Here is a 13567-nt window from a genome sequence, read left to right as displayed (position 1 = left end):
CTTCCAGTGCTCTTTGCAAAAGGATTAGACACTTATAAACACATATAAAATATATATATAGGCCTAGGCTATTTGGAATCAATCATAAATCTGTGATATAGGCTAGCCTACGTCTATTTGCATTTATTTTCTTTTACCGGGGAAAATGTTTAAAACACCGACATATGATGATAGAAAAGTTAAATGTAGTGTCTACTATGATGCACCAATAGCCTTCTCTTTAATAAAACTTTAATATGAATGAATGAATCATGATACCATTGGCTTTTTATTTATTGCGCCTCGTTAATACTTTCAAAATGAGCAATGAATCATAAGTTTATTAGCTCATCTTTTTGAACCAACATTTTAGGCCTACTTCACCATTTCAGTAGTGGTTCAGGGTTTCCTCGAGACTGGTGGGCACCACAGACAGGGCACATACTCACCTAGGTCACGTGATCGCGTGACGTAAAGCGATCTTGTTCTCTTTGGGCGATCCCCCATCAAAGATTGTATATGTTTGAAGAAGAGGAGTTACTCAATGGTAAAACACTGGGCCACCTTCCAGGCTGCAGAAATGGGCAGTAACCCACATGCAGGCACTCTCCTGCATAGCTGTTAAGATAGTGATTGATCTTGTACACAGCTGAAATAAAGTTTTCTCAAAAACTATTCAGTTCAGAAACATAGGCGTATTGGCTCTGGATGTAAACCATGGAACATCCTCAAGATGTCGCTGTTACTCACCTGTAGACCTATTTTGGTTGCATCTTGAATCCGCACACTACCAATGCAAAACCTTGGAGGAAATCTTGACCCCATGTGGCAAGGAGCGGCTGATCAGAAATGGGTGCTGATGCAATGGCTCCCTCCTTGAGTAGCCTACAAAATAGAAATGTGTGAAAATTAGACCCTCAAAAAAAAACCCAACATATTTAATTGCTAAAATCTACTTCTGAGAAAGAAAACATGTGCGAGCCGTGTTGGGAGTGCCTGTGCTGCCTCTAATTCAGACTAAACTTCAAAATAAGTGATATGCAGACCAATATTGCCTATTAGGTTTGTTTGGACCTTATATCACTGTTATTCTGATATTTGGTCTGCATGTGCTATGGAGAACTATGTGCTAGGCTATGGAGAACAGCGCCCAAAGGCATATCATAAGCCCATATGCTTCTGGATGCATAATATGTGGCCAAGATTTCCTTCAAGGTTTTGCATCGGACTCTAGATGCAAGTAAATACAAAGAGCAGTGACTCATTGAGGCCGCTCAGCTCGAGCAAGATGTTAACAATAGTTTGGGTGCAAATAAACCTCAGATATTTTCGACAGACAGAAACCCATATGCTACAAGTTTTCAATTGCAACCTATTTCCCCGCCGCGCTTGACAATGACGTTTGCCGTACCCGGAAGTAGGGTCAGAGTGAGAGCTCACTGCCCCTTCCTCCTCTCTGCTCCGCCCCCATGCCTGGTGAAAGTTCAATTTTACTTGGAAAACGCGTGGGATATCACAGGAAAGGCATACGGTAAGACGATATGGCGATGGTCAGCAATAAAAACAGTCCTGTCGAGTTTATTCGGCTTGTTTCTTTGAGTGAAAGGCGTTGGTTTAGCTTAGCAAGGCAGCTAGCAAGCTTGCTACCAAGGTGAGCAAACATACTGTTAGAGTTCAGCAACCGCCTCTACATGTTGACAACTACTTGTATGCTTCACACACTCCTGTGCCTGTAATTAACGTTACTGCTGGCTTAAACTACGTTAACGTACTCGTTGGTGTGTGTTATGGTTGCAACTTGCTTTGCTGCTAAGACTAGGCCATGTAAACTGGAGGAGCAGGTGGACAACCACAGAGTATGTAGTTACCTATTTGGCTGTAGCTAATGTTAGATATAAGCTTTCTAGCTGGCTAGCTGAGAAGCCACAGCAATATAAATAAGAATGCAATAGAGTCCTTTAAGTGGCTAAACCCAGAGCAACATGAGGGTCTAGTGCATGAGCCTTTTGTGCCATTAGGACGTGAGAGGTGTCACCTGATGTTAACACGGTGTCATGTCTTTGACAGCCTTTACAGAGATGAACAGTGAAAACTTCACCCTGAGTGAGAAGATCGTGTCACCCTCCTACATCAGACAGGGCTCCCAGGCACGCCGCAGCCACGAGCAGCTCGTCAGACAGTTACTGGAACAGGTAACATCGGGAGCCTGCCTCCAGCTTGTGTGTGTACACCACTGTCATGGTGTACACACACACACACACACACACACACACTTCTCCCTCTGTATGCTGCAGGGCAAGTGTCCGGAGGAAGGATGGAGCGAGAGCACCGTCGAGCTCTTCCTGAACGAGCTGGCTGTGATGGACAGCAATAACTTCCTCGGCAACTGTGGTGTAGGAGAGAGGGAAGGCCGAGTGGCATCCAGCCTTGTGGCTAGACGACATTACAGGTTCATGAAGTTTAATGTTAAATTTATCCTGCAGTAGAATAGGGTTCATCTGCATGCTGATGTATCCTATTAAAAATAATAGAAGGGCACTCGGAGAGCGCAGACCTCCACCAAGGTTCGTGCTATTATGGCTTGTTCGTGAGTCGGATGCGGATCCACTCCAAAATTGAATGGGTTCTTCCTTGGCCCATGCTACACCCTTCCACAAAGTTTCACGAAAATCTGGCCAGTAGTTTTTACGTAATCCTGCTAAGAGACAAACAAACAGACAAACAAACAAATAAACAAACGGCACTGAAAACATAACCTCCTTGCAGTTATAAGTTTCTTATTCAACCAGCAGCCAAATTGTATTAAATTCATGCTGTGGCTGGCAGGTTTTCTATTTTACCAGCTTCTTAACAGATTACTGACCAGTATTTAGAAGTTCTGCTTTAAAATTTCTGACCAGTGAGCAATAAAAGATTAGTTTTGTGCCTTTCCTACAGTTTACAAAGATGTTTCAAGTGTGACATTTGGCTGTTCTAATAAGGACCTGTGCATTGTCATGTAGGTTGATCCATGGCATAGGTCGGTCAGGTGACATCGCTGCTATTCAGCCCAAAGCAGCAGGATCCAGTCTGCTTAACAAGCTGACCAACTCAGTTGTGTTGGACATTTTAAAGCTCTCAGGTGTGTACATATATGCAGCCTTCTTTAGCTGATGTCTCCAAAGACAATCAGATAGTATCAATCACATGAAGGCATCCTGCTTTCTTTTTTTTAATTTTAGCTATTTGAGTTTAACAAATATAGTCTTTGACTGGAGGAAAATATAACTCTTTATTCAAGTTTGAAACTGTAGTTATAGATGGAAAAAAATATAAGAATGTTGTGTTTGTCATGCATAACAGGGGTGCGGAGTGTGGCTAGCTGCTTTGTAGTTCCTATGGCAACAGGAATGAGCCTGACTCTGTGCTTCCTGACCCTTCGTCACCGGAGGCCCAAGGCTCGCTTCATCATTTGGCCCCGCATCGACCAGAAGTCCTGTTTCAAGGCCATGATCACCGCAGGTGATAACATGAATTTACTGTTCATCCCAGGCTATTTCCCCAGTCACCCTTCCATCCTATGCACAGGGATCCAGCTGAGCTAGATTGGTGTTTGAAATGCGGCAGCAGTTTTTTCTCCTGATAGTCAAGACAAAGAGCTGGGATATCAGTGGGAATTATTGCAATATCAAAACATGTTTTTGATACTCGAAATTCCTTGCCAGTTCTGAAACAATGCTTTTTAAAATATCCTTGTTGAATGAAAGTACATTTCATATGCTGTTTGCTTTTTCAAAATTAATCCAACCATGCTCAATTGTTTTTTCTCAATAAAAATACCCTTAGGCTAGTAGGAAACCTGATATCTCATTCTAAGAATGCAAAATCGAACCTTTCAATACCTTTTTAGAGCCATAAAAGGCATATGAAGGGGCGCCCCGGTGGCTCACTGAGTAGAGCGCGTACCATATGGCTCAGTCGTCCCCTCTCTCTCTCCCATACCTTCCTGTCTCTCTCTCACTATATATATCTGTCAATAAAGCATCAAAAATCCCTATAAAAAATAAATAAATAAATAAAAAAACACATATGAAAAATCAGTTAGATATTGTTTTCAATACCCATCGCTGTTTAAAAGGCAACGTGGAGCTACTACTGCTGGAACCAATGTTAGTGCAAGTCCTTAACAAATACATATGTGTCATGGCTTAGAGGTTGGCTTGGGACACAGACTAGCCTCTTATCTAACTTCCATGATAATTGACAATTCCTATTCATTACTCAGTTCTCGTCCCAGTCATTAATTTCACACTGAACATTAGCACTAATATAATTTGTTTTTAAGGTTTTTGACGTTTCTACACACCTATTCTTCATTTCTCTCTCACAGACGCACACACGCTCACACTCGAGGGCCATAGCTCTGTCTGGCTCATATCTGGCTGTTTTATTCATCCGTGATTAGGCTTTGAACCTGTGGTGGTGGAGAATGTTCTAGAGGGAGACGAGTTGCGGACAGACTTGGAGGCAGTTGAGCGCAAGATTGAGGAGCTTGGAGCAGAGAACATCCTGTGTGTTCATTCAACTACATCCTGCTTCGCCCCGCGGGTCCCTGACAGGTAGGTAGGGCCTCTTAAAAATGCAAAAAAGTTTCCACATAAGATTTGATATTTGGATTTACCAGAGGCCACAGGAGTTTGTCCAGAAGGAAAGATTTTAGCCTATTCCTCCACAGCTATGGCTTAGGCGCTACTTCCACTCTGTGAGAGAACTGAACACATCAATAGTTAATTTTCCAAAATGTTATTTAAAAAGTATTACCTGAAATTCATCGTTGAATATCTCTAAACCTAAAGTTACCTTGGAGTTACTTTTTTTTCAAATGGTCTAAAATCTATTCTGGAACAAAACTTATGCTTTGTTCATCACTTTGTCTTGTTTTTTCGTACCGTCATCCTCAACACAGTCTCCAACCCCCAGAACATCAGAACAATGCACCCGCTCTGTCTCAGTCTGAATCTGAATGGAAAACACCCATGACACATTTTGCAACAAGAATGTTTCTTGAAAAATTAAATGTCACTATTTTTATTTTATTTATTTAACCTTTATTTAACCAGGCAGGTCAATTAAGAACAAATTCTTATTTACAATGACGGCCTAGGAGCCACTATCACTATCAGCCATTTTGAAAATTTTCATTCTGAAGATGGTAGTCAATAATAATCTTCTGTTCATTTATTTATTAAATAGAGATGTTGTTAGATATTTAGAGGTGTTATAATAAAACCAGTGCCAACATTCATCTTCTCCTTCTGGCTATGTGGACACTTCGCTGCAGAAAAATCCAAAGTATCTGTCGTCTTTTGGCTAGTGGAGCTGACAGTGGCAGAGAGGTGCTAATCTGTCACTGTCCGGCAGTCATTCTCCATGGGAATGAACGGCTTCTGGTCTCTGTCAACCCAGCGATGCATAAAGATGTGAACAAAGCGTTAGACAGTGTGTGAGCTGTATCTCTGTGGACTTGGAGTCCTCAAATACTGTCACAACCATCAGTATAGCAAGTAGTGATGATATTTAAACTGATGTGAATAATGTATACTTGTTGCTCAGCAGGGTAAGGCTTTAATGAAATGTTTAACAAACCATGGTGTGATTAGAAACAGATATAACTAGTTAATTTGCCCCAGGACATGAATGTATCTAGCATTTCTGAAAGTAAGTCTGGTATCGTGTCTTGTCTTGCAGATTAGAGGAGTTGGCCACTGTGTGTGCCAAATATAACATCCCCCACATTGTTAACAATGCCTATGGCGTACAGTCATCCAAGTGCATGCACCTTATACAACAGGTTGGTACCACTAATGCCCAACCCATCTCCCTATGAAACATTAATTTTGCATACTTGACTCAGTCAGATGTTTGCATTTGAATTTTGGTGCAAATGCCTTAACACAAATCTCAGCATGCTGACAATTATCCACACAGAATTCCAATTGATTTTACATTGCACCATAAAAATGTATAGTAAAGAAATGTCATTAGGCTTTTGTCATTGTCTTTTGGCTTTTTGTCATCAAAAGCCATTACTGGCCTATTACTCAGTTTGTTTTACATGACACTGACTCTATTTCACAAGAAGAAATTACTGACTATATATGAACATTTCTAAATGTCTTCACTGTCACCTCATTTAAAATGTTTGTTAGTAGTTTGCTCATTGCTGACAGATACTGTGATGGGCCTAACTCTTTATTGAACTGTCTTCTGTCAGGGAGCTCGTGTTGGAAGAATTGATGCCTTCGTACAGAGCTTGGACAAGAACTTTATGGTTCCAGTAGGTGGCGCCATAATAGCTGGTTTTGATGAGTCCTTCATACAGGAGATAAGCAAAATGTACCCAGGTTAGTATTAATGATGCTGCTGTTGTCTTTTTTTTCTTTTTGACCAAACATTTTTACCTAAAGAGTTTTGTCTTACTCGGTGAACTTAATGAATTGATGTTTATGCCTATAATTCCAACCTTGTCTCGTTTATTTAGCCGCTTAACAAAGTCACTGTTTGGACCTCCACAGTAATTGGCAGAGTGTGTTTTGCCCGCTGTGTCCAGGTCGAGCATCGGCTTCACCCTCCCTTGATGTCCTCATCACCCTTCTCACCCTGGGAGCCAGTGGCTATAAGAAACTCCTGTCAGAAAGAAAGGTGAGCGTGCACACACACACACACACACATATTAGTAAGCCTAATGTAGTAGTTGCAGACATTGGTAGGGTTGGTATGATATCTGCTGGTTGTTCTCAGTAGGTATAACAGGAATAACAGGGCTTGGCATAAGGACACCATGTAAATGTCAGTCATGTTTTTTAGGGGCTGTGCCTAAGAAAACTGCTGTTTGCATAGAGCCACACTGAATTTTTTACATGTGCGCTGTGCCTGTTTCAACTACTGGCCCTTGACGATGGCAAAGAATAGCTTAACATAAGTTATATTCACTTCCATACAGTAGATCACATGGTATGACTGCGTGTGTGTAGCTCTCTGCCTTCACCTGCATTCTGACTGCATTCTGACTGTAGAGTGAGCCTGTAGACTTTAGTGAGCTGTGCGTTTTGTAGAGGGAGGAGGAAGGCATAGCGAGATAAAATTGATCCAGGAGTTTCAAAAAATATCCCCTGGTGGCTCCCCACTCAAAAGCAGAGCTGCTAACAATGCAGCATCCTCCTCTTCAGATGGTATGCACTGCACCATTCTTACACCTTGGACCTGATGTACCATATCACTATCTCTTGATGCACACACCTTCGGAGGATGCAGAAATACTAAAGCTTTGGCTGAGACGATTGAAAACACAAAAGATGCATCTAAACCTTTTGTACATAAATCACTGTCTATCTTCAGTTAAAATGCTTTTGATTTGTTTGATTGTGAGATGCTGGAGGTGGGGAATTTACAGAAATTACTTAAAATAGATTAAATCTTGCAGTGTTTTCCCGATGTGTTCCATTAGTGAAATCCTTTGAGCATGCATTGTCTAATTCCAAATTGTACACCGTGTAAAGTGACTCACTGGTATCTAAAAATGAGATTTCTTACGGGATGGCATACAATACCAGAATGCTTTTAGCTTAAAACCCACTCCATTGCAAGGAAATACGTCTAGGAATTTCCTCTGGCCTCTCACATGACCTGACGCCGTCAAGGCTTATTGATTTCTGTTGGTCCAGATTATGCATAATTAATGTACTGGACCAGTTTGCCATAGTGTCTGCAGAACTGAGTGATTTCCTCACATCCCCCCTGGAGTCAACGGCTTTGAATAATTCAGACCGCAGATATGGCTGTGTTTTTTTTCATGGGCAATATTAATTTGGTTTTGGAAGCCCTTGTCATTTTATCTGTTAAGATTCATAAACCTGATGTAAGCCAGAGGCTATACATTCACAGCATATTATATCAATCATATTAGAAAATGTCTGGGTCCTGAAAATAACTGGGTCCCTGGTATATGGATGGCAGTAGGTGGTGTGTGCTTTGGTGTTTCATAGTCCCCGGTAAGCATAGGATTTAGTCATTATACACACACATACACACACACACACACACACACACTTATTGTCTGCAGTGTCGTGGCCATGCACTCACTCTCCACCACTACCACCCCTCCTCCCACTCCTCCAGGAATAATATAGTACTCCATTGTTAGCAGAGAACAAGGGACATTTAGGGACACTTGACATCATCGAAAGGCTATTTGTTTTTGACTCATGACAGAGAAAATATTTTCCTGCTTGATGTTTTCAAGCAAAGTATGAGTCAGCAGAGTACACTATTGTATACCGGTACCCACCCTCTGTTCCAGAGAATAGCCCGTTAATGCGTGGTGGTGCTGCACTGGAGAACTTACAGCCTAGAAATAGCTACATAGCCATCAACAAAAACCACAGCATTTTTTCTTGTTATGCAACTCCTCCCCTTCCTGTTCTCCTAACATTTGCAAGTGTCAGAACCCCTTCACCCACCTCAATCTTCCACCACTCCTTTGTATATTCTGCAGGGACTCCAAACCATACACATATTGTCAGCACTTATGCAAAATTTACTGTAAGTTAAAATCTCAGGCTAAAAGCCTGCGTTCCTCCTCTCCTGTCTTTCTAATTGATCCCAGAGGTGGATGTGTGATGTGAGCAAAGATCCTGACCAGAGCTGGAGAGGAGGAGGATGCACTGCTTGATAATTCTAGCTTAGTCAGGGGAGCTACTGTACTGAAGGAGGGAAAGGCAGGCAGGCAGGGAGGAGAGGGAGGGAGGAGTTGGGGGATGGGACGGCATGCTTGTGGGCAGATCTGCTTGATTAGCAATAAACCGAGGCTGCTGCTGCTAAAATAAGGCTGTGGCAGTGCGTGAAGCGAGCATTGTGCCACTATTTATAGTTCTTTTCTGTGGCCCACTCCCTCTATTTCTTTCTCCATGCCTCTTCTCTGTGTCTGCATGGCCTGAAGGAGATTTATTCGTACCTGGCTCAGGAGCTGAAGAGTCTGGCCTCGGCACAGGGGGAGAAATTGCTTCACACCCCTCATAACCCCATTTCACTGGGTAAGCTCAATGCACTGGATGCAAGGCTGGTGTTACACAGGTCTACCTACTGCACTTGTATATATATGCTCCCTGCATAAGCCCACAGCACAAGGCCCTGCACATTTTGTGACCGCATGTTAATAGTTGTTGTCTTTTTTTCAGCTATATGTCTCCTTTTTGTAATGTTTAGGGAACCTTCAGACCCTTATTTACCGCATCTCTCTAAGTCTTGGATATTTAGTTAGCTCATAATGCTTTGACAAAGACACAATGTGGTAATGTCAGTTTTAAACAATGAAGTGAGCGTTAGGTATTAACAGTGAAGATTGTGGTGGCAGTCTATTCTTGGGAGTTGATGTTGCACTCTGTGGGATTTTTCATGCAGATTTAACTCATAATGTGTGTGTGTGTGTGTTGGGTGGATGGGTGTGGCACCTCTCTCCTCCAGCCATGTCTCTGGATCGTCTCCAGGCCGAGAGTGACAAGGCAGTGACTCAGCTGGGCTCCATGTTGTTCACCCGGCAAGTGTCGGGAGCCAGGTAGGAACCCACGCACTTCCGCAGGGCATGACCACAATCTGCCTGGAGATGGAAAGAGAGGGAAAACAAGAGAGGGAGGAGTACAGGGGGGTTCAGAAATGGGGCGAGACAAAGGACAAAGGTGTGGCGTGTATTTGTGTATGTATGTATGTGTGTGTGTTGGGAGAAACTCGGGGAGTGGGATAGAGAGATGGGGGTGATTAAACACAGCTAGAGCAGAGATAAAGATTCAACGGTGTGTCTCAAAAGTCAGGAATTAGTTTGTCTGCATCCTCTAAAAACAAGGGAATGAACTCGGCAGTGTCAAGCAAAACCAGTGGTTATAGCTATCAGATGGATCTGCTGAATAAGGAAGAGCAGAAGCCACTTTAGATGATTAGACTGTCCATCCTATCAGGGCCATCTCCTAATTTAAGAGGACGATTCCATTACGATCCACCCGACAATGCCAAGTCCACATAGAGCAATGTTGTTTCCACTGGGACAACAAACACAAACTTTGACGCAAGGTTTGACTGACTCCCATTGGTAGTATTCCTCTTCGCAGTAGGGAGGAGTATTTGTCAATTCCTCATTGTTGCCTTCTCCCTCAGTCACTCAGTGCAGCATAAATACATAATGGGCAGTAGGTGGGGTTGCTTTTGTCATTTGTTTTTCCTTTTTCCACCAATAGTTTTTGACCAAGCATGGGAGACAGTGTAAATATTTTAATAACACAATGAATGATTCATTTGCGTCATTCTGTTATGATTGTTTTGTTTTGTTCAGATTCAAATGCACTCGTGGCTTAATTTCATTATAAATGCATCAAAGGAATAGCCTCCAGCTGGGACCCCTACTTTGTGGGGTCACAACTGCTCTGACAACAGACAGACTGTATAAAACCATCCACCTAAAAATGTAGCTGTCCTTTTTTGGATCAGTGATAAGCTATTCTCTCATTCAGCAAAACAGATTAACAGAAGCTGTACAGCTCATTATAATGCATTTCACTCCCATAATGGTCTCCCTCATACACATAGGCTCAAAAGCTAGCCAGTAATTGATTTTACATTAAAGTGAGTCTAAACTGTGCTGACAGTGATGCACCCTTGCCAAACTTCAGAGGCATGGGTGTTGTTACAGTATTGCAGAGTTTCTCACTTTGAAACCAACTCCAGCCGGTAAGACAGTAGACAGTAGACCAGTGTTTCACGTTAACATACATCTCTGAATGGGAGTAGTATTCATTTGAGCTTTCAGATATATCAGAATAATACTGGCTGTCTTTTGAAGAGGATTGCTTTAGACTCGAGGCTGCAACGTGTTCACAGATAATGCCGCAGTGCCTCATGTCTCTCAGCTCTGCTTTTTGATAAATCAGCAAGAGTTTGCAAAGAGATGTGCGTTGCTGAATAAGGCTGTAACATTGTAGAGACAACAACTAGGAATAGTTGACTTGCAAGATATACTCTTCCTGTAAGGAATGTCCTATGCTACTGCTCGCTGTAACTTGATAATGATATTGTATTTTAAAACCGCATTCACTACGATTGGAATGAGGACTATGTAGAATCAACATCGAATATGGACGTAATTTGCCAGTCCGGCAGACTCATGAAATGCAATCCATGCAGACTTGCCACTAAATTATGTCCATATTTGACGCAATTGTATCGTGGTTGATTCTACATAGTCCGCATTCCAATCTTGGTTAATGTAGCCTTAATTGCCATCCCCTATCTTGTAGAGCAATTTGCAATGCAGGGAGTAATATCAATAGTACCTGAATCTTGCTCATGGGAAATCTGTGTTGTCCAACAAAATTCAGTCATAAAGCTAACAAATGTAACACTTTCATCTTCAGACCGCATAATATTTACAGTGAAATAACATTCCTGTGTAATTGTCAAGGCACACTCACTGAGAATTACTTGTAGGAACTTGTGTTTTGTTTTTGTCCTACAGTTATCCATAACTGTGATGGTAGATGGTTACAGAGGGAGAGAGATGTTGGCGAAGGGGCTGCATCCTAAACTGGATTGCACCTTTACCCAATGTATAAAGAATAAATGGAGCATTCCATTTTTAACTATAGTAGTAACTTTAATAGTAGTTTGTAAGTGCTTGTAAATGCTTAGTTTTACAATATTTCATTCAGTAAAGTGCATAAAGCTAAATGCACATAGCAAGATCAGAAGTGTGTCTGAACCCCCTGCTGACTCACAAGATGTTATTGCTTCAAGCCCATCAGAGAATCTCTTCTGATTGAGTGAGTAGGCTACTGCCTTGATTTTATCCTAAGTGCATAGCATTACAAATTGTTTCTCTGCTCTCCCTAAAAATTATTTTAATAATAGTATTTGATTGTTTGCCAACTATTTTAAGTACATCTATCTGAAAGGCTGTGTATGAATATGAATAGCCTAACCTTTAGCCAGACCATACTTGTAAAAAATTATTAATTCTTGATGCTGCCCATGATAAATAATTGCTCACCACTGCACTAAATGCCCACCATGATAAATAATTTCTCACTGCTGTGCTAAATCATCCTTGTTTTTGTTTCTAGGGTAATACCCCTGGGCAAGGAGCAGACCATAAGTGGACACACATTCCGCGGCTTTATGTCCCACTCGGAGGCCTACCCCTGCCCCTACCTCAACGCTGCCTCAGCCATGGGCATCACTCGAGAAGACGTGACACTGTGCATCAAAAGACTTGACAAGTGCCTGAAGACCCTGAAGAAGGAGGGAAATGCGGCTAGAAGCAGTTCACCACTGTCCCCGCCATGCCAGGAAGACTCCACTGGACAGTGAATGAGCTAAAAAAAAAACAGGCACTATACCCACTATTGCATTGCTTACAAGTCCTTATTCATAAAAGGATGTGTGGAATTTGAGATATTACCTAAGTTGTAATTGGATGTGCGACTGCATGTCAGCTCATTCAGCAGCACCAAAAGAGAAACTGATTTCTGTTTTGTCTCTGATTCGAACCTCTCTGCAGCCTGCGCACACTTGCCCACTTGGAATTGGCAGTGTGTGTTGAGTGGCACTTATTGACGGATGTTTCATGGCTATCATTCCAGACCTTTTTCATGTTGTCAAAGGCTTAGATGTTCATGAGATTGATTTCAGCACCCACAGCTGGTGATGAAACTGGTACAGTGTTTGAAACTTCCTAAAATAGCATAGCAACCATGGAGGAATTTCTGTATCAATGGCATTTTTGGAGGGTGATCATAATTGTGAGGAACCATGTAAAGCAGTGAGCTCCAACCATGTTCCATCAAGAGCTTTGTGTATGCGGGTGTTCATTACAAACTACACCAGCTGATTTCACTGATTAATTCCCCTCTCTGTGGCTAATCAGTGAAATCAGCTGGTTTAGTGTTTGTTTGGAATGAAAACCTGCATACAAATGGCTCTCAATTGCACATAGCTGGAGACCACTGATCTAAACTTTGATCTAAGCCCCTCTGAAGACTGTTGATTCATTGTCATGTCTGGATTTGTTGAAGATACTTTGCTTCATTATCGATTTGGGACTTACACTAGATTATGGCCTCAACAATAAAGCATCTCTGTAGCTGGCCTTTGCTTCCACAGTGTCATTTTTAGTAATTAAAGCCATCTAAAGCCACCAAGATATGGTTATTAAATGAAATATCTATAACCTAGCCAAAATTTCAGTTTGAAATCATCATTACCTCATGATAAATTCTCTCTTTTTATTTGCTAATGACAGGCAGATACAACATCCATGTATACTTTCTGTATTTGCTCCATATATTCTGTTTTAATATTGGGAATGCATTAAAATTTTATTTATGAAATGGTATAGTTTCAATATATAGTATGTTGTGGTATGTCTTCTCCGGTTTGTGTAATGTGATACAAATGCCATGGGAGCATTAACTCCATTTCATCCATCTATATTGGATTATCTTATTTATTTTCAGGCTATGTAACAGATAGTAACTGAGATAATCAATGGAGTAAACCAAACATAGAT

General features: G+C 41.6%; 1 protein-coding gene across 2 annotated transcripts; it reads left to right on the top strand.

Annotated features, from left to right (window-relative positions):
* Positions 1–1419: 1419 nt before the first annotated feature.
* Positions 1420–13146, top strand: sepsecs (Sep (O-phosphoserine) tRNA:Sec (selenocysteine) tRNA synthase). 2 transcript variants are annotated; one of them, XM_071541194.1, is made up of 12 exons: positions 1420–1510; positions 2047–2171; positions 2274–2428; positions 2982–3100; positions 3322–3480; positions 4424–4577; positions 5707–5809; positions 6233–6362; positions 6569–6660; positions 8957–9050; positions 9481–9571; positions 12123–13146. In XM_071541194.1, exons 2-12 carry the CDS (start codon positions 2058–2060, stop codon positions 12367–12369), a joined length of 1458 nt encoding a protein of 485 aa, XP_071397295.1. In that variant the 5' UTR covers positions 1420–1510; positions 2047–2057; the 3' UTR covers positions 12370–13146. The 2 variants fall into 2 exon arrangements, with proteins under 2 accessions (XP_071397295.1, XP_071397302.1); XM_071541201.1 differs by lacking the exons at positions 8957–9050; positions 9481–9571.
* The last annotated feature ends 421 nt before the right edge of the window (positions 13147–13567 follow it).

Source organism: Centroberyx affinis, unplaced genomic scaffold, assembly GCF_046629955.1.
Source record: "Centroberyx affinis isolate AG114_WGS23_722 - 3 ecotype Tasmania unplaced genomic scaffold, CSIRO-AGI_Caff_v1 ptg000215l_1, whole genome shotgun sequence".
NCBI classification, from domain to species: domain Eukaryota; kingdom Metazoa; phylum Chordata; class Actinopteri; order Beryciformes; family Berycidae; genus Centroberyx; species Centroberyx affinis.
The sequence above is the reverse complement of the archived record's forward strand: the minus strand, read 5'-3'. Positions and strand labels throughout refer to the sequence as shown.

Coding starts and splice junctions, on each gene's coding strand:
- sepsecs (XM_071541194.1), top strand. CDS start 2,058: ATGAACAGTGAAAACTTCACCCTGAGTGAGAAGATCGTGTCACCCTCC. Junction 3,481..4,423: donor CAAGGCCATGATCACCGCAG/GTGATAACATGA, acceptor ATCCGTGATTAG/GCTTTGAACCTGTGGTGGTG. Junction 9,572..12,122: donor CGGCAAGTGTCGGGAGCCAG/GTAGGAACCCAC, acceptor TTTTGTTTCTAG/GGTAATACCCCTGGGCAAGG.